Source organism: Xenopus tropicalis, chromosome 6 (genome assembly GCF_000004195.4).
Source record: "Xenopus tropicalis strain Nigerian chromosome 6, UCB_Xtro_10.0, whole genome shotgun sequence".
In the NCBI taxonomy this organism is placed as follows: domain Eukaryota; kingdom Metazoa; phylum Chordata; class Amphibia; order Anura; family Pipidae; genus Xenopus; species Xenopus tropicalis.
Window position 1 is genome coordinate 38,036,958 of NC_030682.2, and position 23,259 is coordinate 38,060,216.

The 23,259-nt window shown below is 40.8% G+C and overlaps 1 protein-coding gene across 4 annotated transcripts in view; it reads left to right on the forward strand.

The window, feature by feature from the left end:
• hdac9 (histone deacetylase 9) overlaps positions 1–23,259 on the forward strand; it is a 278,731-nt gene that overhangs the window by 151,604 nt on the left and 103,868 nt on the right. For 2 of the 4 annotated variants that reach the window (XM_031903789.1, XM_031903790.1), the window contains one exon: positions 18,813–18,875. In XM_031903789.1, the coding sequence (XP_031759649.1) occupies positions 18,813–18,875 (63 nt within the window). Of the gene's footprint in view, positions 1–18,169; positions 18,876–23,259 lie in introns of those variants that run through there. The other 2 variants (XM_004915413.4, XM_002933292.5) reach the window with 2 other exon arrangements.

The window sequence follows — 23,259 nt, forward strand, 5'->3', positions numbered from 1 at the left end:
CCGCGTACAGGACTGAAACGTTGGAAAGAATAAACATCACCGTTTGCATTTAAAAACTGTTTATTTTCTTTTTGTCCCTTTGTGGAAACCCTGCGAGTGCCGACAATTTTTCTATTTGTTTAAACTCTTAGCTCGAGCACCCAGGTATTGTAATTTTGAAGGTGTGCTCCCCAGTCTTACACTTTATATATATATATATACATATTTATTGTATTTATTTATTATATCACTTGTCCTCCCTGTGTGTAATTTTGTATTCTGTAAGACTGTACAGCGATGCGTACCCTTGTGGCGCTTTATAAATAAAGTTATACATACATACATACATACATGATGTTTGTTCCAGGAGCGCGGCAGTGCACGTGACATCACTTTTGGCTTTCGCTTATAAAACGTTGTCAGTTCTACATAGGGCCTATCTGGTTGGCCACTTGGGGCCATATATCAAAGGGGCCCAGCATTGGTGAAAGAGGGTGGAGTTTTGGTGGGCTGGGGAAGGCTTTGGCTCTGGTTAGGGCCTACTGGAGATTAGTCTGCCCCTGTAAATAAGGGGCTAAGTCGCAATGCCACATGCAAGTGCTAAGTCATATAGGAAGAAAGAAAATATAGGAAGAAAGAGGTGGTCTTGGATTTATAAACTTATATTCTTTTGATGCAGGTCTGCTGTGCTAAATGACGCAACCCACTGTCCCCAAGTATCAATTGGCTTGTGCACCATTCATTAGCAGAGTTAGGAAGGACACAACCACATCTGTAGCTACACTCTTAAATGAACCTGGGGAACCCTGGAGCTATCACCACCCTGAACATGTTGGTAATTCCAGGGTTTCCACACTGGGTTGGTACAGTAGGTATAACAGACTTGCAACAAAAGAATTGCATGCAAACATCATTTTAATGCCAAGCGCTGGAAGCAGTCCCAAAAATGTTAGTTGCAACTTGCATCTGACTTGCTACTACACACATGCACAATTTTTACTTTATATAATTTATGTTTTGATGCATCAGGAGCAATGGCAACAGACATTACAATGACAATTTGCATACAAATTTGCACTTTGCAATATCCCTCATGTCTTTAGGAACATGCAGGGTACTAGGAGACATTAAGAAACAGGCTCTGCATCATACTTTGCATTAGAACTAAGCATAAGACCCAAACTACTTCCTGGCCTATTTTTATGTGGGTAAGGGCAGTTCCAGTATTGTTACAAAAACATGGAGCCAAATGCATGTTTGGTGTTCCCTTGGTTTAGTCAATGCAGCCTTCAGTTATAGATAAGTAACTTATTGTGCAATTGTGCCCTATTTATTCTAGTAAATGATGCAAGACATGAAACGTGGCATCCTGCTAATAACCTTCTATTGATTTCTTATTAAATTTGTGAGGAGGTAGCACATTCAGAGGATTAGATTGTGAAAGGTTTATATAAACAGTCGTGCACTGTTACCAGCCGGCTTATCCAGCTGCTGCTGAACAGCAACCCACAGCAACCCCAGCACGGCACATACTGACAATCCAGAACAGTTAGAACTCTAACCCTCTTTGTAGCATTGCCAGGCTGCGATAAGCACCCATATCCCATCATTCTTTCTAACATGTATCATCAAAAAATAATTGAACAGTAAACTTTAAACTTAATTCAGTATGTATTAAAAGACAGAAACACAAGAAAAAAAGACAAAAATACCAGTGAAAATGTTTTTATTTTGGTATCCTCTTTGGGTTTTGTATTTCTCAGTGTAACAATGGTATCACGCAATTTGGCGTGTTTTTCCTCAGTACACATATATCATGCATATGCAGAATATTAGTTGATATGCGAATTACATTTGGCCCTTAAATATTGGTCACTGGTGAGTAGGTGATCTTACTGTTGAAAGGACACCATAACCTGCATCTTTGCTCTTTTGCACTAATGAAGTTGGAACTAAGAGGTAAGAAACAAAAGCAAAGCAGAGTAGAAAAGGGAGGTTCTTTGTACATCAGTCCCATTGCATGCTGGGTAATGTAGCTTTAACCTTGGCTGTAGGCTTATTATTAAATACAAACTACATGCACTGGGAGATGCCTGCCAGGTTCACTAGGGAAAAAAAAGTTGGCTAGTTTTCAAAGTACAAACCCTCCAAGGCTCCAAAAAATAGGCCAAAACTGTACCTTGGCGGGTTTGTACTTTGTAGACCAATTTGGCAGAAAAACTGCCAACCTGGTAACTCTGTTTGTCACTGAAGTCCTGGCAAAGCTACACAAGGATTGGAGGGGTGAAGTTTGAACAGCTTTACCGGGGCTTAACATCTGTGACCAACAAGCATAGGGAAAGCTGCGTAGGGGAGAATATGCAGGCATCCCGGGTCCTGACCTCCCTTCTCAGGTCTCCACCTCTCACAGCATGGGGGCCCAGCTACTACAAGTAAGTGCAGCACATCCAGGCCCCCTTGAGATCCTAAAAACCCACCAGGCCCGGGACAGTTGCCCCCCCCCCCCCCGTGATGGCAACCCTGTGTCAGATGCATGGAAACAAGAAGCCATCTAACTATCTGATCAGAGTTTATTTTAAACCATGGAGGATCTGATTCTGCAGCATCCCACAAAATGTATTGCTGTTGCATGTTGAGGGTTTGTGGGACAGATAAGTCATCCCATTAAAGGAGTAGTTCACTTTTAAGTTAACTGTCAGTATGTTATAGAATGGACAGTCCTTAGCAGCATTTCAGTTGGTCTTCATTTTGTATTTGTTATACAACTTTCAAAAGGGGCCACTGACCCCCTGGGCCAAGAAACAATTGTTCTGTAATTCTCTCATTCACACCACTGCCAGGTTGCTAAGGTAATTTGGACCCTAGCAACCAGATAGCTGCTGAAATTGTAAACTGGAGAGCTGCTGAACAAAAAGCTAAATAACTAAAAAAAAACACAAATAATAAAAAATGAGGACCATGTCTCTACATTCTACTTATATTTCTTTTACGGTGAACAACCCTTGAAGGTGCCACATGCAATGTTGCCTATACTGTTCCGGCCCCCTTACTGTAGCACCCTGGAGTTTCTTAACATGTATCTCTATGTGCAGGTCTGTATTACATCCCTTTAATACATACCAAGAAATTTGAAGGAAACTATTTTAAATCAGTTACCAATAAAACAAAATTAAATATGACTTCTTTTCTTGCCATTAAAGTGTAGGCTATGGCCATGTGGTCAGCTACTGCCATTGCAAGAATTAGACTGTAAGCTCTGCTAGGCAGGCTCTAGATGCACGTGACAAACATGTGTGCAAACCCTGTAACACAGTTCTGGATAAAGATATTATCCTTCTTTGCTGCAATTAAGAAAAATACATTAATGAAATGACTACTTCCCTCAGTGACAGGAAAATGGCAGTCACTAATCCATACAGAAATGGTTCTGCAAACTGTAATGTAGACCCCACCACTACTATAATCTACCATAATGTAGACGTCTCCAATTAATTTTCATGACCTCATGGGCAATTATAACCTGTAATTCTCAATCCTATAATAATTGCCTAGTGAGCAGAGAAGGAACACCGGCTGCATTCTATTCTCAGCAAGACTGAAAGTGCAAGACGTGAAGCGTACAGTGCATGAGCCAAGCGCCGCGTAGCCAGAGAAACAAGCAACGGAAATAGAACTCAGGGATGGCAGTGCGTGGGCGAGTCACAAACCACAATATGAGCTAAAGCTTCTAGAGATATTTTAGGCCTGCCATAGATGACAGCTCCTTTTTTTCTATTTACTATTCTTGTTTTGGAAGGAGAAAATGTACAAGTAGAAAATTCATTAGGGCTTGAATAATGCATTCTACTCTATGTATAACTCTGGCATTTGCCTACAGTTGTGAGAAATGTTTTTGCAGCCCTGTAGCTGTTTGTTGGTTCATTGCCAGATGTAATTTCTATGCAAAAAACACATTAGATGCATTAAACTTTTTACGTGCATACATACAGACTAGTTGCATTGGTAATTGACCTGCCCAGTTCCCAGATGGTACACTCAGAGCACAAACAAGGTTACAATTCAAGTTCAAACTCAGGCCTGGATTTGTAGCGAGGCCACAAATTTGGGGACGGCATGCCACCCAAGCCGCACCGGAATTTTGCTCACATACGGAGCAATGGAGATCCTTCCTCACTGCTCCGTATGTGCTTTTGAATGGAAGCGCAAGGTTTGCGAATGGGGGCGCCCTAATAGCAAATCCAGTGCTTTTCAAACTCCTTTATAATTTTTATAATTTGCACAGTTAACTCTGGAAATGTGTATTGTATATTATATGAGAAAATCTGTGTGCACAACATTAAACAGAATGTTTTATGTGTTTACAGTAGTCTAATTCTTTTAAACTAAGTGCCATTATACACCCCCCATATCTAATAAAAGGTTCTAAGTTTGCCCAGGAGCAGTAACTTATAGCAACCAATAAGATGTTAGTTTTTAAACAGGTGACCAGTAAATGCGTCCTGCTGGTTAGTTGCTATGGGTTACTGCTTCTGGGCAAACTTAGTGCCTTTTATTACATAACCACAAGTCTAGGGCACCAAGAAAAAACAGTTCATAGATTCTTGCTATCTGGTACTATTTCTTTGATCTGTGCTACACATTGCCCTGTAAACAAATATGAAACATAGATCAAAGAGCCTAATAGAAATGGCACTGAAAAGGTTAAAGAAAACATGAACAATTGGTCTAATTTAATTTAATGGAGACATATTTGATAAATGGGAAAACCCCTAATTTTGTAGGCAATTATGAATAATATACGGTGCTGGTTTCACTTTGTGTTAAAAATTAATCCAATCTGTGAAAATGGCCCCTTTATTGGAGCTCCCTATAGATCCTATCAGTTCTCTGTCTGTGTTCGAAATGAAGGGTGGGCGTGTCCTAACGGTCCCTGCCAGAGCAAAGTAGGAGGGGGAGAGCCAATCACAGACCTGCACTCCCACAAGCACAGACAGGTTTCAGTTCCCTATCAGGTCAGCCTAGCTACTGATTGGTTCCTACAGTGCAGTGTACGAGGGCCGCCAGCTCCCCTGCACATCCAAAGAATTCAGCCAGCAGGAAGTGGAACAGATGGGCGGGACAAGTGGGGTTTTGGTGGAATTTATAAATAAATAAGTCTAAAACACAATTTTTTTAAGCACAATCATATATAATATATAGTATATATATATATATATATATATATATAGTATAATTCACTGGTACATTCATATTTTTTATATGTCTCCTTTAAATGCAATCAGTACAGCCTAGCAACATGCACTTATGGAAATGTGCCCCCCTTTTAAAATGGTACGGTAATTGTAAGATATATGCCACAAGATATATGGTCCAAGATCCACAGGTATGGGATCCATTATGCAAAAAGTTCCAAATTACGGTAAGGCCGTCCCCATTATAAGCAAATAATTCTAATTTTTCAAAATTATATCTTTTTCCTCTGTGACAATAAAACAACACCATATACTCAATCCAAACTAAAAAATTCTGTGGGGTATAACATTGTAACATTTGTAAATGTGATAGCTGTTGTAGGCAGTATGTAACATTTGGTATTGCCTACACTGCTGGTTCTGACTACATGTGCCACTGAAACCGTGTTGTCATTTCTTCCACAGCTAAGACTCTACAATGCCTTGCATGTTCTATAATTAACAGACCTGGAAAGTGTGCCAGGCATTGATGGAAATTAATTCTAGGCAGAAGGAAAGCTAACTACTTCAACTTGTAGTCAGAACCAACAGTGCAGGAAATAGCAACAGACACATGGATACTGCAGTCACTGAAAATGTAAAATGAATGTATGTTGGAAGGTTGCTTAAAATTTTCTTTCACTATGAAATATTTTTAATAAAAAACAAAATTAGCCTGAACGTACTATAGTCAAACATTTACACTAAAAAAATCCACTATAAATAAGGTGATTTTCAAGTGTCTGCGCTTAGGTCCCCCTGATTCTCCATTTTGCTTTGATTGGTTGAAGTACTAAATCTCTGACCAATTAGATCTGCCTGCTGGGAATGCTGAGACAAGATGATGACATATTGTAACCATACATTTCTGCCACATACTTAACATGCAATTTGTGTGCAGAGGAAAAGCAGTGCATTCATGTTTTTATGTACAGAGTTCCTTAACCCATAATTTGCAATCTGACTTGCTGAAAAGGCTCTAGTGCTTGGGGACTCCCTGCTTGTTTTAAATGCACTGGATGCCTTCGAGCCAAGCCACACATCCTGACGAGTATAAAAGGTCCATTATAAAGCCTAGGTGCTTATCTTAGAAATCAGAGTAAATTGCCTCCCTGACACTTTGTATCTACTTGGAACCGTGCAGTTCAGCACTAAAGTGAATGCAGGTTTTATTAGTTCAGCTAAGCATGTGGCCTACACATATGTAATATCCCTTAGCACAAATAGCCTGCCCCCGCCCATGCAATGAGTGTGTATACGCTGTAGCCTTATCTCACTTTCCATTATCTGTTTGCCCAGCTTTCTGCTTGGCCGGCACGTCATCTGGAAAAAGGGAAGCACTTTGTAAGTACTGGGAGACACTTAAAGGCAAACTGTTGCTTACAGAGACATTATAATGAGCAGTTATTGATTTAAAGAGCAGCAAGGTTTACGACACATAAAACATTTTAAATCACTGTGGTTGAGCAGCGGCATTACAGCTCTTGGGGCTCAGTTATAACATGAAAAGTGTAGGTCAGGGTTTACTTGCGACATTTCCTTTTGCTAACCTGCATTTTTGAGGCAACTGCACCTCTTTGCATTTCATAACATCCAACAGCAACAGAGGGGGAGCAGGGAACTGTAGTTCTAGGTCATAAAGGGAGAAAAATGTCGCTCATCATTAGGTGCGATAACAAAATTTGTTGCTTTTTCTATATTGGAGTGCTGGTCCATACCCCTTATATCGTTTGAAAATTATTGGCTGTGCACTTGGATTTAATTTGTTTGATTGCATGATTTCAGGCTTTATCTGCATTATATAGTAAAGTACCCCCTACTGTAAAATACAAGGATATTATAAATCACAGAGCAGTTCCAGACCATATAAAAGCACAAGACTGAAGGCCTTCTAATAGCCTGATATTTTATACACATGTTTCTCATGTAAGAGAAATTGCATTGCTAAGCATTGAATTCTAACTGATGACATCACTAAACACCTTTTATGTGAGTATGTGTATGCATATGCTAGTCGTAGCTTATTGTTTTTCTCTGTACAGGCAACAAGAAAACATACAGAGAAATGTCTTTCTTTCAGGTTCCTGCCTTCTGACGTCAGTGGTGTCCTGTCCTTGCCACAAAGCAGGCCATACCACTGTTCACACCCAATATATTTTGTTGTACAAGTCACACAAAACTGGATTGACCAACTGATTAGGCCAGAGTTTCTTAACTTATTTTCAGGGGATCTAGATTATTTACCTGGAAGTGCAAACAGCCCTTAGCATTTCACATAGACATGGTCAAATTGTACATGACCATGTAATCTGTTCTTTTGCCCACAAATACCTACGGGAAATGTAATGTACAGTTCAGCAGATTTACTAACGCAGGTTCTAAATTACACTGCTGCACAACCAATCAGAAAAGAGGCATGGATCACCAATGTTAATAACTCACACCCATGTGTCTTTAGTGCAAACACACTTGTAGAAGTAAAGGTAAGACCTGCAACAGGAATATCATCTAACATTAGAATCTCCATGTTTCTATTTATTCTGTAGGAGAAAAGCAAACTATAAATAGGAAAGAGAGATGCATGCTTGTTACTAGATATGGGTGAATTAATTCCTATGGTTCCATCAAAGTCCATTTAATTGTACAATATGGAGACAGTTAAGCTCAGATCTGGACCTACGTTTTACCCAACTTTATCTGTTTTCTCTTTCTGAGGATCACATTTCCACATTTTCATTCTTATTTAGAATAGAAATTATAAATACCAAAGTGGTGAGACTGAAAAGGCCTTAACTAACCTTATAAACAGCCTACAGTTGAACTCAGCATTGAAACACATGCAGCTCTTATTCACAATATGCCTACAAATGGAGCATAGTTTCTTTTCACATGGGTCTCACCCAGCTCACACCTTATTCACTTCATCAGGTCAAATAGGTGTGGCATTCACGTGTACACACCCACATACACACAAACACACCATGATTCATAATGTTTTCATGCTTGTTTCTCTACTTCTATATGCTATATTAAGGGAATGATTACAAAACTGAATGTCACCACTTAGTGGTCTAGATTAACTAAAGGATAATAACATAACCCCAGGTGCTATGAGTTATTATTGGTGGGATACATTGGTGTTCACTCAATATTTTTTGGTATAAATATCTCCTGATGTGGTAATAAAAGCAATAAATATTACCACCAAAGTGTTATGACTAGTAATATTATTTTATTAAAATTTAATTAAATTTTTTATGAATTTTTAATTTTCTGTGTATTACAGGTAGTAGCAGTTCTAAATTCTAGTGATGGTAGTACTAATAATAAGCATTAGAAACACTGCAAATAACAGTTGGCACTGACCTGTCAAACAGTCAATAGGTGGTTATATGGCTGCACCCTGGGACAGATGGCCTCCACATCCCTTGCTAAAAATGGCATTGAATGCGCCATCTCATACACTGAGGAGAGAGGGGCTGGAGTGGAAGAGGAATCCCAGTTAAAAAGATTCTACCATCCCAAAATAATCATCTATACATGTTCATTACCTCATGTGTTCATAGTACCACAGATTGCATGTACCTTTTGTTCTCAGTAGTCGCATATTGTCCATGCCTCCTTAGCTACTTTGTACCTCAGTATCCACCATGCTTGGTCCTTCTTTTCCTCTTTATTCTTATATTATCCAGTTAATTATATAAGGCTATATATACAGTATATAACAAATAAAGTGCAAGATTGACTTGGGGAACAATAGACTACATGCAGAGCAAGGCGGCTACACGTGCATTAAAATTATTGAAGATTAATGCAGGAATATAAAGTTTTCAGTGCCTGTTGAATGAACTGGGGGCAGTGCTGGTATTTAGAATTCTTCAGGAGTAAGCAACATGATGCTCATTATCCCTTTTGGTGAAGCTTAAATGACCGAGGAAAAGTGACAAAATAACAGCAGCATTATTTATGCTCACTTATATGTAATGCATGTAGTGGCCATATTGGCAATGCAGGGCATTCCGCCTCCGTCATATATTGTGTTTGTTGTGTTTTGAGTATCGACAAAGACAGAACATTGACATTAGACACAAACTCATCAACTGAGAAGGTTTTTAGAGACAGACTAGACAACGGAAGCTTTGTGAAGCACATTCTGATACTGGTTGTCCATGGTGCCACTGATGGGAGTTTAGCTGGAAAATGTGGTTTTCAGTGTTCTTGATACAGACCTCACTGTCACAATAGTGTGCCATAGGAAACTAGTTTCTCATTTTACTGGAATGTAAGTTCTGATTAGAGAGGTCATATTTATTGCTGGGATTGTCTTTGAGAGGATAGCAACAAGCAAATTGCCTTGTGTGACTTGTGTGACCCAGTAAAGAAACAGTAATCTTAATTATTTAGAGCAAATGGGCAAAGACCTTTGTGTGGTGCATAAAGTGCTACATCTGTCCTCATCCTCCAACCTACATATGCACCAGATTCTCTTTTATACTGGGATACAGCCTAACTGGGAAGCATCTGAGGGCAGGCCTAGAATGACAATATGTAGATTTTGGCAAATGCAAGTGGCTGCTGTAAGATGCCATAGACAGTCACTATTTAGTGGGCTGGTGGAGGGCTGTATGGGCCTCTGGGTACTGGGAATGCGAGGGCAGGTATCCCCAACCTTTTATACCCGTGAGCAACATTTAAATGGAAAAAGTTTTGGAGAGCAACGCAAGCATGAAAAAAGTTGCTGGAAGTACCAATGAGAGCTATAATTGACTATTTGGTAGCCCTATGTTGAGTGGAAGCCTACAGAAGGCTCTGTTTGGCAATTACACTGGGTTTTTATGCAATCAAAGCTTGCTTTCTAAGCAGAAATTCAAAAATAAGCACCTGCTTTGAGGCCACTGGGAGCCACATCCAAAGGGTTGGCGAGCAACATCTTGCTCACAAGCCACTGGTTGGGGATCACTGTGCTAGGGCCTATTTTAAATCTCAGACCAGGCCTGTATGAGGCTATCATGCCATGTTGCCATATTGGCTGGTGCATCAGGCTTAAAAAGAATAGAGTGTTTTTAGCCCACTGAGCACATGAGTTCTCAGATTCTGTCATCCACCCACTTCCCAGGTATGATTAGAAGTTATTTTTGTACTGGAAAGAATAAGTACAGTTTTTATGTGATGCATAACTACAGTATCAAGCTACTGTTACATAATAAGCAGTATGTGCCTTGCAGCACTGAATGTTAGCGTGCCTTTCATTTCTGGCATATTAAGTAATGCAGATTAATTTAAGTTATGTAATAAATATGTACACAGATTCAACCATTTATTTTGTATAATGTAGCCACAAAACAAAGCTATGCCATCCCAGTTACTTGATTATTTTCTACGTACAAGCTGTTTCCCCTAGCACAAGTACAACTCACATGGAGTATACCCTCACTATAGGAGTATATTTAGTTGGCATCACTCAGCAGTATGCTTCACTTGTGTTCTGCAGATACCAGCAATTACATGTGTTAGAGACTGAGTATTTTCTGTAGGAATACTCATATATATATATATATATAATACCAGAAGATACCACCTATTATTATTTTTGCCTTTTATTTACAAAGCGTTGAGATATTACTCAGAGACTGGTCACTGTTCACTTCAGTTTCATCTACGCCCATCACTGCTAGTAGTGGTGTCTTTGTACAGCTTTCTCAAAGATTTCTATTGTATTAAATATCGCTTGGGTAACTAGAGGTGGTATAAAGTGTTGTTAAGGTCACAAATGTTTATGTACTCTTTGCTTCAGTGGAAATATATAGCATATCAACCTATGAACTTTAAAGGGAAACTGTAGCTGCTCTCACTGATTTCAGTAGCATCAAAGTTAACTCTTATGAGCAGTGCTGTGTAAAGGTGCTTAACTCTGAAACAAGGGTGCCATGTTCTGACAAACCATAAGACAATAACGATAGAGAAAGAAGCCATCTAGTGCTTATACATCACCGCTAAGGTCCTGAATATACAGTGGAGGAAATAATTATTTGACCCCTCACTGATTTTGTAAGTTTGTCCAATGACAAAGAAATTAAAAGTCTCAGAACAGTATCATTTCAATGGTAGGTTTATTTTAACAGTGGCAGATAGCACATCAAAAGGAAAATCGAAAAAATAACTTTAAATAAAAGATAGCAACTGATTTGCATTTCATTGAGTGAAATAAGTTTTTGAACCCTCTAACAAAAAAAGACTTAATACTTAGTGGAAAAACCCTTGTTTGCAAGCACAGAGGTCAAACGTTTCTGGTAATTGATGACCAAGTTTGCGCACATTTTAGGAGGAATGTTGGTCCACTCCTCTTTGCAGATCATCTCTAAATCCCTAAGGTTTCAAGGCTGTCTCTGTGCAACTCTGAGCTTGAGCTCCCTCCATAGGTTTTCTATTGGATTAAGGTCCGGAGACTGACTAGGCCACTCCATGACCTTAATGTGCTTCTTCTTGAGCCACTCCTTTGTTGCCTTTGCTGTATGTTTTGGGTCATTGTCGTGCTGGAACACCCATCCACGACCCATTTTCAGTTTCCTGGCAGAGGGAAGGAGGTTGTCGTTCAGGATTTCACGATACATGGCTCTGTCCATTTTCCCGTTAATGCGAATAAGTTGTCCTGTGCCCTTAGCAGAAAAACACCCCCAAAGCAAAATGTTTCCACCCCCATGCTTGATGGTGGGGACGGTGTTTTGGGGGTCATAGGCAGCATTTTTCTTCCTCCAAACACAGCGAGTTGAGTTAATGCCAAAGAGCTCTATTTTGGTCTCATCAGACCACAGCACCTTCTCCCAGTCACTCACAGAATCATTCAGGTGTTCATTGGCAAACTTCAGACGGGCCTGCACATGTGCCTTTTTGAGCAGGGGGACCTTGCGAGCCCTGCAGGATTTTAATCCATTGCGGTGTAATGTGTTTCCAATGGTTTTCTTGGTGACTGTGGTCCCTGCTAATTTGAGGTCATTAACTAACTCCTCCCGTGTAGTTCTAGGATGCTTTTTCACCTTTCTCAGAATCATTGACACCCCACGAGGTGAGATCTTGCGTGGAGCCCCAGAGCGAGGTCGATTCATGGTCATTTTGTGCTCCTTCCATTTTCGAACAATCGCACCAACAGTTGTCACCTTCTCTCCCAGCTTCTTGCTAATGGTTTTGTAGCCCATTCCAGCCTTGTGCAGGTCTACAATTTTGTCTCTGACATCCTTGGACAGCTCTTTGGTCTTTCCCATGTTGGAGAGTTTGGAGTCTGCTTGATTGATTGATTCTGTGGACAGGTGTCTTTTATACAGGTGACTAGTTAAGACAGGTGTCCTTAATGAGGTTGACTAATTGAGTAGAAGTGTCTAACCACTCTGTGGGAGCCAGAACTCTTAATGGTTGGTAGGGGTTCAAAAACTTATTTCACTCAATGAAATGCAAATCAGTTGCTATCTTTTATTTAAAGTAATTTTTTCGATTTTCCTTTTGATGTGCTATCTGCCACTGTTAAAATAAACCTACCATTGAAATGATACTGTTCTGAGACTTTTCATTTCTTTGTCATTGGACAAACTTACAAAATCAGTGAGGGGTCAAATAATTATTTCCTCCACTGTACATACATACACTACATTACAAGTTAGCAGCCATCCCCTTCAACAAATACTAGCTGGTGGGGTGGCATTTTGGGGAGATTAGTCGCACGGGATAAGGAAGATTTAAAACTACCCCTGTCCCCCTTGACAGTGCCAGTACCAGCACTTTCCTGCTTACAAAACCATTCTAATACCCCATGACTAAGCTTTGAAGGCACAGATGGCATATTGACTGCAGGTACATTTCAGTTTACAAAGGATGACACCCCCAATTCATTGCCCCCTGTGGCATAACCCTAAATATGTGTTTAGTTGCAATTTGTGAGTTAAGTACAGGGCTTCCTTCATCCTGGCAGAACTGCTTTCTACAGTGGATTCTTAATTTGGCAAATGAAAAAAAGCCTATAGGCAGAAGCAGGTCTGTCCCATGATTAAAACAGACCCTGGAATTTCAGGTGCACAATGGCCTAAAAAGCCTTCCACATAAATAATGACTGTAAATGGCAGCCCCTTTGGCATTTGCCAGAATCTAGACATTGCTAGTTAGGGCTTGCATTGGGTGGGTCCTAAACAGTACAGAACTATGCAACTGCAGATGTAGTAGATGAGCTCTAGAGTATAATCACACTTTGGTAGACGTGGTATTTGGAGTGGCATACAGGCTCTAAAGACACATGGCACTTTTTATTATGCAGTAACACATAATTATGCATGGCTGCACAGGTTCTAACCTGGAGGATCAGAATGTAGGCAAATCCTTACAATGCTGCTACAGGCAGCTGAGTTAACACTGCAAAGCTTTATTTGAGCCTCACTCTGCTGATGGAAATATATAAGTTATGTACAGTATTTTGTCTTTCGTAGTCATTTTTATTGTAAATATGTCAATGTAAAAGGATTCTGGAAAAATAATAGGAAAACAATTGCAACTGATTGAAAGCAGTTTGTATTTACTATGTAGTACGCTAGGCACGTTTTTGTTTGATTTGAGAACAATTTGGTGGTTTAAATTGCCAGAAAGGGTTTAGCATGCTAATAAGCAGCTGGTGACACTCTAGTTGTTGCAGAACAACTACAACAAAAACTACAGGGCACTGCAGTGCCAAGTTATTATTATTGTTATGCATTATTTTTATAGCTTCAACATATTTATGCAGCATTGTATACAGAAGTTAGAACAGTGCTGAATGGAGAGCAATGATAATGATTTACTCCTCGTTATTGGCACAGTTTCTAGCTGATTAAAAGGAAGGTTCTGACATCTTCTGGGGAAGTCAAACTAGTAAGGAATGGGCACAATAGTAAGGAATGGGCAGATTACCCTTTTACGCATTTATTAAAAAGATAATTTTAAGACCAATTGCAACTATGGACTGAGGGCTGAGCATCTTTCCATTGACAAGCAAGTGCTGTAAGCAAAGGCCTAGGCTGTCTCCAGCAGTGGTGGAAGGTGTATATGTCAATTCTGTTGTCACTAGCAGGTAGCCTTGCCACCTGGCCAGTGTGTCCCCCAGCTAGGGCTGATGCCGGTATTACAATTTACTGGCAATGTACTTGTTGTAAATTTTCTGGAAATGTACTCCAATTTCAAAGCACCTTAACCCAACTTTTGTGTATGGCTACCACCCACCCCCAGGACTCCTTGCCAACAGGGCAGTACAGGCCCAGGTTTGGTCTTTTAGCAGCTGATAAAAAGACTGTTGGAGAAAGGGAAGTGCAGATAACAGGCACAAGGATAGAGAACAGAATATAAACTGTGCATATGATGCTCGTAATACAATTGCCAAGATATGCACTATTTATGATGTATGGGTTCATTTTCAGTCATCATAGTATTGGTATTAACAACTACCAATGGCTAGGAAAGTTTTAAAGAAGCTACTGTTTTCTAACTTATTAGCACTTCTATTGCCAATTTTAAGAAAAAAATGGATTTCTGTGGGTAACACTTTTCCTTTATTTAGAGAAATTGATACTGTTACTCACAGAAATAAAATGCTGCTCTACTTCAGTGGAAAAATGGTTCTGCCATGCAGCAGGCATCAAGCCGCTCTGTGACATGGAAGTATGGGTAATGGCACACAGGGCATTTTGTCTGTTGTTGCCAATTCAGCGGAAACAGTGGTGGACACTGACAACCCCCACATCTGCCTGTTACTGCTTATTTTCTTATTTAATTGAATGTGCCCTGGCTGATACACACAGATCAGTGACAGACAGTGTAAGTCTGTGCAAAAATATGAACAATGCAGGAGCATTTTTACTGATGCTGTTTTACATTGGACAACATTGCCAGTCAAAACACTCCACGGTGCATAGGTCTATGGGATCCAGTCCAGTTACAGAACTGGGTTACTTTGTATCTCTGACAGCAGTCAGGGATCAAGCATTTACTGTTATTTTCTGGCAAGTAAAATGTTACATTCTTGGAAATGTGTGTTTTGTTTCTAGCCCACTGGAAGGTAATAAGTATGAGCTGAAATACAATGCATATTAGGCAACAACAGTGAAAAACACATTGATTTGAATTATTTTGCATAAAAAAAATTTCAGAGCAATTAACATGCAGGTGCAAGTTGGCAGCAATTCAGTAAGCCATAACAACTAGACAATTGCTCTAATGCATTAGACATTATTGCACTGGGGCAAAGTACAGTTAGTTAGTGTTTTTTCTATAGATAACTGTGGGAAACAGTAACAGATGGAGAGGAATATATTGATGGCCCTTGTTTCTGCCTGTTGGCAGTAGCGGTCAAATTTGCCCATGTGACTTTAGCCTTGGGGCATGGTGCAGAGAATACCAATATTGCACTGAACCAGTGGCCTGAAAATGCTCAAGTGTGCGTTAGCTGAGAAATTGACTTTAGAGACATTAACCATACTGTGGGTAAGCCTAGAGAACCTATACAAATGGAACTGTGTACCAAAGCTAAGGACATGCAAAATAGCTCAAAATTAGTTCTTTTCTGCATTCAGCACTTACAGGCCACAATGAGACTTTTAAGAAGAAATGCTAATGGGGACAGAGACCAAAACCGCTCTTTTAGAAAGCAGCTTATTAACTGCAGGGCTTGTTTTAGGATAAGGAAAGGGCACCTGCCTTAGGCCCCTAGTGTCACAAAGACCCCTTGGGTTGAAGGATTGATATACTTGCTGAATTGCAATGGGCCCATACTTTGTGCCTTGAATCCTGAATAGTTTTCGTTCCAAACTAAAATTCACCCTGCTTCTGTGTTTTGTATAGTATGACTATGTTCTGTATAGTATTATATGCGCTGTATTGTATGTATACAGTATGTGCCAGAAGACTGCAGATATCGATCGACTTGCCGATCGGGTGGGTTAAAAGATTTTTATTGGGCGCCATTGAAGGCGCCCAAGCAAAATCTCCCTTCAGGGCTGAATCGGCAGAAGGAGGTAGAAATCCTATTGTTTCTACCTCCTTGTTTCTACCTCAATATCTGACAATTCAGCCCTGACCATCTGCGGAGGGTGGGAACAACTGATGGTCGCACGAAAGATCGAAAATCGCCACGTTTTTGGCCACCTTAAGTCTAACACCTTAACCACACAGCCATCCTGATAGGGTTTAGCTAGGGGTTAATTGAATACCAAGCCCTACTGTGACTATACATCACTGAGCTCAATCTTCCAAAGCGAGCAAAAAAAAAATAAAAATACTTGCTTTCAACTATCCAGTGCTTTAAACAGATAAGAGTTTCAAGATACATATGCTGATTTGTCTCAGTAATTAATATTCAGCCCAAACAACAATGCAAAACATTTTGGAATTTGCCTATATTCCAAAATAATGTCTCACTTCCTATTTATCTCTTGTGGCTGGTGTGCTTGCAGTGTATTATAGAAAGCACTTTAATTTTGGACAGTATCTAGCATGGTGAACTTTGATTAGGTGAGCTTGTATATGAAATCACACTGGAAAGTGTTTGCACTATAAAGCAGGTGATTATGCACAACTGCCCAAGTGGGGAGTCTTATATATGAGCCTTTAAAGCCGAAAAACGCTCGCTGAGAATACGCTCCATATGCTTAAAAATCCCCCTACCTGTGCCTGCACCCGAATGAATTGAATATGCTAGGGTGCAGGCACATGTAGCTGATATCAGCCTAAAAACGCGAGAAAATGCAATTCCTGAAATGCATTTTCTCGACAAGCGTTTTTTGGCTTGCTGAATATGCGCCTTGCGCTATGTGTGGCATTAACCTAAGGCTCTTACCCGGAGTGGGGTTTAAACCCATGCAGACATACATCCACTGGATCTTAAAGGGGTGGTTCAACTTTACGTAACTTTTAGTATGTTATAAAATGGCCAATTCTAATCAACTTTTCAATCGGTCTTTATTATTTATTTTGAATAGTTTTTTAATTTTTTGCCTTCTCTTTCCAACTCGTTGCAGTTTTTAAATGGGGGTCACTGACCCCAGCAGCCAAAAGACTATTGCTCTGTGAGGCTACATTTTTATTGTTATTCTTACTTTTTATAACTTTCATTACTATTCAGGCCCTATCCTATTCATATACCAGTCTCTCATCCAAACCACTGCCTGGTTGCTAAGGTTACTTGGACCCAAGCAACCAAATAGCTGCTGAAACTACTTACTTTCTACATCATACTTAAAGTTAATTTAAAGGTGAACAACACCTTTAAGTTTGATGCCTTAGGGCTCTGGCACACGGGGAGCGACAATCTCCCGTGTCTCGGGCTACTAATCTCCCCGAAATGCCATCCCATTTCACTGAAATCCCGCCGCCGCATATGCCATCCCACCAGCGATTTACATTTTCGCCGGTGGGATGGCAATCCGGGGAGATTAGTTGCCCGCGAACAGGGAGTTTTGTCGCGGGCGACTAATCTCCCTGTGTGCCAGAGCCCTTAACCGCTCAGCCATCCTAGTTCGGCACAGCTAATGCTCTGGTCTGGACTGGTAATCAAAATAGGCCCCAGCATTTCAAGTACACAGAGGCCAAATCAGCCCCCCTCCAGCCCAATAAATAGTAACTGCATCTTACAGCAGCCCCTCTGCCATTTGCCAGAATTTGCCAGTGCCAGTCCAGGCCTTATATGTTATGTATAGTAAATATATGCTCTGTATAGAAAAAAAAAATATATATATATATATGTACTGTATATTGTGTGTGCTATATCGTATGTATATGTGCTGTATAATATGTATATATCCTATATGTATATATATAAAAGGCAGTAGAAACAGTACATTGAACATGTAGCAGACTGCAAGGGGTTAATAATTAACCTTAAGCTCTGAGTGTTGCTGGCAGCTTCTCCTTTGAAGACAGGGACTGGACAGCTGTGTTTGCTGTGATATTTTTAAATACATTAATGCAAGCTGCCATCACTGGGCCCTGCTTGACCTATTTTTGGCTCGGGCCGGCCATTGTTCTATTTCTGTTGCCTGTGGGGCCACGTTGTTGTTGATTCACATGCAAATGAGTTCTCACCATCTTTAGCCAACTTTACTGACAGGGACAGGGAGAGACTAAGCGAGTGAGGGAAGCAGCAGCAGCAGCAGCAGCATTCTCCATAAGCCTCTGTACCTCATTGCACTGCTGAGCCTTTGTACCTGCTCATCCGCACAGCTATTTTCCTTGTGGGCAGTGAAGGGGAAACTGGAAGCCCCCTTTCCTGTTGCACCTGCTCCGGCTGCCGGGGGACTTGTACTTCACACTGAGAGCCGCCGCTGCCGGCTGCATTTCCCCTTTAGTGCTTCTATATTAGGAAGCCCCTTCTTTATTTTTGTACCTGTCTCAGCACAGTAAATATGTGTGTAAAAATGGAATAATTGACAAAGAGTATCAGTGCCTCCTCCCCCTGTGGGGGAGTTCATCATAGTGCTGAGGGGTTGCTTCTGTACAGAGCAGTGATGAGGAGGCTTTGCTCTGACTGAAATACACACACGCACACAGACTGGAATATGCTGCAGACAATTTATGAGAGTGAATCCTATTTTTCCTCAGATGGAGTAGCTGGACGGGAGCAGCTGCTGGCAGAGCAGAGGATGCACGCCATGATCAGCAAAGGTAAGGGGCTGCAACTTTCCCACTGACACTCTCATCTGCCTCTGGGCTCTGTTCATTGGGCAGTGCGGTGGCTCCTGTGGGGGAAGGAGATGGGGTTCTGCTCAGTGTTACACTTACAGATTTCCTGTTGCTAATGTTGAGGGAAACCCAGAGCAACTGGGTTATTAACTGCCTTCTGCATTTGTCTCTGCTCACATATTATCAATCTCAAGCTGCTCAGAACTGCCTGCACTCCACTAACTTCATTCACACACATTGCACATATGCAACCCCACAGCAGTGTTAGGTAGGGGTGATTTATGGGCAGGGTATTGTTGCTATTTGTAGTGCTGACATATTCCTTAGCGCTTTCCAGAGATTATACATTATTTACATCAGTCCTTGCCCCAGTGCAATTTACAATCTAAGGTCCCTGTCACATTCACACACACACACTAGGGGCAATTTTATCAGGAGACAATTACCCCACATGTATGCTTTTGGAGTGTGGGAGGAAACCATTGAGTACCCGGGGGATACCTACACAGAGATGGAGAGAATATACATACCCCTTGTAGATATTGCCCTGTCTGGAATTAATCTTAAAATTAACTAAAACTCAATCTTTCATTTTTATTGTTCTTGTGCATATTGTAAATGGGCGAATGTATACAATGATTAGCCAAGTTATTGTTACCTGTTGCCAGGAATTACATGTAGCATGTAAGAACCAGTGAATTAGCTGGAGGATTTGCCTTGAATTAGCAATAGCAGACCTGCGGCTGTTGTTGAACTTCAACACCCAGACTCCTCAACCAGGTAGTGTAGATATGTCCTAAGCAAGAATTGGAGGGGAGTTGCATTCTACTGGACTTATGACACTTTCCTAGGGTAGTGGGGTAGAAGAAATAGAAATGTCCTTTACTCCCCTGTTACCACGTAAAGGGCTAAAACTGACTTAAGAAATTATGTTGGTACAGGTATAGGGTTTGGAAGTTTGGAACCTGGGGTTTTACAAATATTTAACGAACCCATTTGTTGTACCACCAATATAGATTTATGCATGTTTTGACCACAGATACTGGTAGTAGATCAGGACTGCCAAAGCTTAATTCAACTACAACTACCAGCTCTTTTCAGCAGCTGGAAAGGCTCAAGGATGTGGTCATTTTAGCCACACAAGAGATCACTTTCTACCACCTGGGCCTACCATCCCCTTTAGTCATTGTGCCTGAGTATACTGTATATCATCTTTTCTTAACCAAACAATAAAATCTCATATAAAATCATATAAAAATTTGAGCCTTGTGGAAGCTTGTGGATATTATCACAGGTGTTTGGACCGAAGGGAGGCAGACTGTATGCGAGAGGGATTTCAGAATTTTGTTACTGGTAGGGTTTGGGGGCATACCCACAACGTTTAACAGATTAGTACAGAAAAGTATTGATTTGCATACTTACTGTACAGTGCTGCGGAATCTGTTGGTGCTTTATAAATAAATGTTAATAATAATAATAATAATAATTTGGGTCAGTTTGGACTAAGTGTCTATAAAATGCTTTCAACATGACTAGATGTTGATGGTGTAGCGCTACATTTTGAGCAATGGTACTTTAATATAATTGGCCCTTGTCTGCTGTTACTTAGCAAATCAGAAGTTGTCTATGTCTATGTCAGTGTGAGGGCTGCCAATTATATACCTAAGGGACTGCAGCAAACACCTTGACCACTGGTGCAAACAAGCATCTTTTTCCCTGAATCAGTTAGCTGACCGTCAGCTAGGTCATCTGACCTCAAGGCGGTTATACATTTTTGCTGTTGTCCCCTTTCCCTGCTATCATTGTCATGTCCTAGTACAGGTTTGGGACCTATTATGCAGAATGCTCGGGGGGTTCTGATTTAGTTGTCTTTCTGTAATTTGGATCTCCATACCTTAAGTCTGCCTAAAAATCATTTGAACATTAAATAAACCCAAAAGGACTGTTTTTGTATTAATAAGGGTTAATTTGATCTTAGGATGAAGTACAATGTACTGTTTTATTACTACAGAGAAAAAAATTGATTTATTTGAACTAACACCCTATGGGGGTTATGTAATAAAATGTGTTTGCCCAGGAGCAGTAACCCATAGAAACCAATCAGCAGGTAAAATTTACTGGTCACCTGTTTAAAAGCACACATCTTATTGGTTGCTATGGGTTACTGCTACAGGGCAAACTAAGTGCCTTTTATTGCATATGGGGGAACGTTTGGACTATGTCTCCCACCCAAAGTGCTGAAAAGAACCAATAGCTTCAGGGGATCAATACACAACCCATTTAGCCAAGGTTTTAACATGATTAAATTAAGGCCCAATTTCCTCCAGGGATTGTGAAAATGGGGTGCCAAAATCTTTTTTATTTTGATTCATTCAACTTGCCTAACAGTTTCCCCAGACCAAGTAAATAATATGAGATTTTATCATACAACCAAATCTCCAAACTCCTATGTAAACCAAAAAAGCACCAGGACAACCTTCTTTAGTAGCTTTTTTTATTGTCATTATTTCACTCTGTACAGTGAATATTCCCAGTACAGTTTTTCTTAATTATATTTATGTACCTGCAGTTTTAATGTATATAGAAACCTTGGGCTGCTTAGGCATAGAATATTTTTAGAACACACTGCCACTGTTATTTTTAGCAGTTCAGTTTCTGATTATGAAGTGAAACCAGGACAAACAATTCTGTTTATTTCTCATTGCTAAACACAAATATCATCTGCTATTCTGAAACAATTACTGTGTCTGTATACCAACACAAGGCCATTGAGCTGACTGCCAATGAACAATCACAGTTTTTATTGTTTTGTTATAAAGAAAAATCTAACAAAACCTTTTTTTTTATACCACAAAGCTTTCAGAAAGTGTTGTTTTGGGTTGTTCTTAGGTCATTTTTACTTGCCGTGTAAGATCTATTTCCTTTTATAAACAAACCCTATTTAAGCTGATTAGGAAATCAAATAAGCCTATAATTCTCTTAAGGAAGATCAGTCATAAATATTTTTAGATTGAAAAAAGTGTTTCCGTTTTTCAGTTCTGTATTATTTTAATTGGAGTTGGGCAATGTGCATGGGATTTATTCAGGCTGCTGTAGGCAAAGTAGGCTTTGAATTAGTATGTATATCTTTATTTATAAAGTGCTACTTTTGTACGCAGTGCTGTACAGTAGACTAGATTAATACAAACGGGGTTATTAAAATAATAATAGATAAATACAAAGTAAACAATAAATACAAATAAATACAAGGTACAGTTGCAATAAGTTAAGAGTCAGAGACAAGAGGATAGAGGTCACTGGCCCGTAGTGCTTAAGGTGGCCATACACGAGCAGATCCGCTCGCTTGGCGATGTCGCCAAGCGAGCGGATCTTCCCCCGATATCCCCACCTACGGGTGGGCGATATCGGGGAGCATTTAGGTAAAAAAAAAAATAATCCGATCGCTTGGCCCTGGGGCCAAACGATCGGATTATGTGGGCGGCAATGGGGCAGTCGGATCGGGGACCGCATCAACGAGCCGATGCGGTCCCCGATCCGACCGGATTTTCTAACCTGGCCGATCGAGATCTGGCCAATTTCAGGCCAGATATCGGTCGGCCAGGCCGCTCTGCCCTGCCCATACACGGGCCGATTAGCTGCCGAATCGGTCCAAGGGACCGATATCGGCAGCTATAGTCAGCCCGTGTATGGCCACCTTTAGTCTAAATGGGAGGGTAACCTACAGACACAAATAGGCAAATATAAGTGCTGTAGGTTACAGTGGGCCACACTGCAATATAAGTGTTGGTTCCCAGATCAGGTGCTGTGCAAATGTTCCAATAAGTTGTCTTTAAGTTTAGTTTTAAAAAGAATGGAGGATATCAGGGAGGGCATTCCCAATGTAAGAAGCAGCAAGACCGAAAGGTGTAAGGTGGGAAATGGCAGTAGTAGTGGGGGGGGGTGTAACCAAGCGGTTGTACTGTGAGGAGCTGAGGAGTCAGCCAGGACGCCAGAACGTATGGAGACACAAGAGAAGAGATGTAGTGAGGAACATAGGAATGGAGGGCTTTGAAGGTTAAGGGCTCTGGCACACGGGGGAGATTAGTCGCCCGTGACGAAACTCCCTGTTCGCGGGCGACTAATCTCCCCGAGTTGCCTACCCCTGCCATCCCGCCGGCGAACATGTAAGTCGCCGGCGGGATGGCACACGCGGCGGGGCGATTTCAGGAAATCGGTGAAAAAGACTCGCAAGTCTTTTTCGGCGATTTGAGCGAAATCGCGCCGCCGCATCTGCCATCCCGCCGGCGACTTACATGTTCGCCGGTGGGATGGCAGGGGTAGGCAACTCGGGGAGATTAGTCGCCCGCGAACAGGGAGTTTTGTCGCG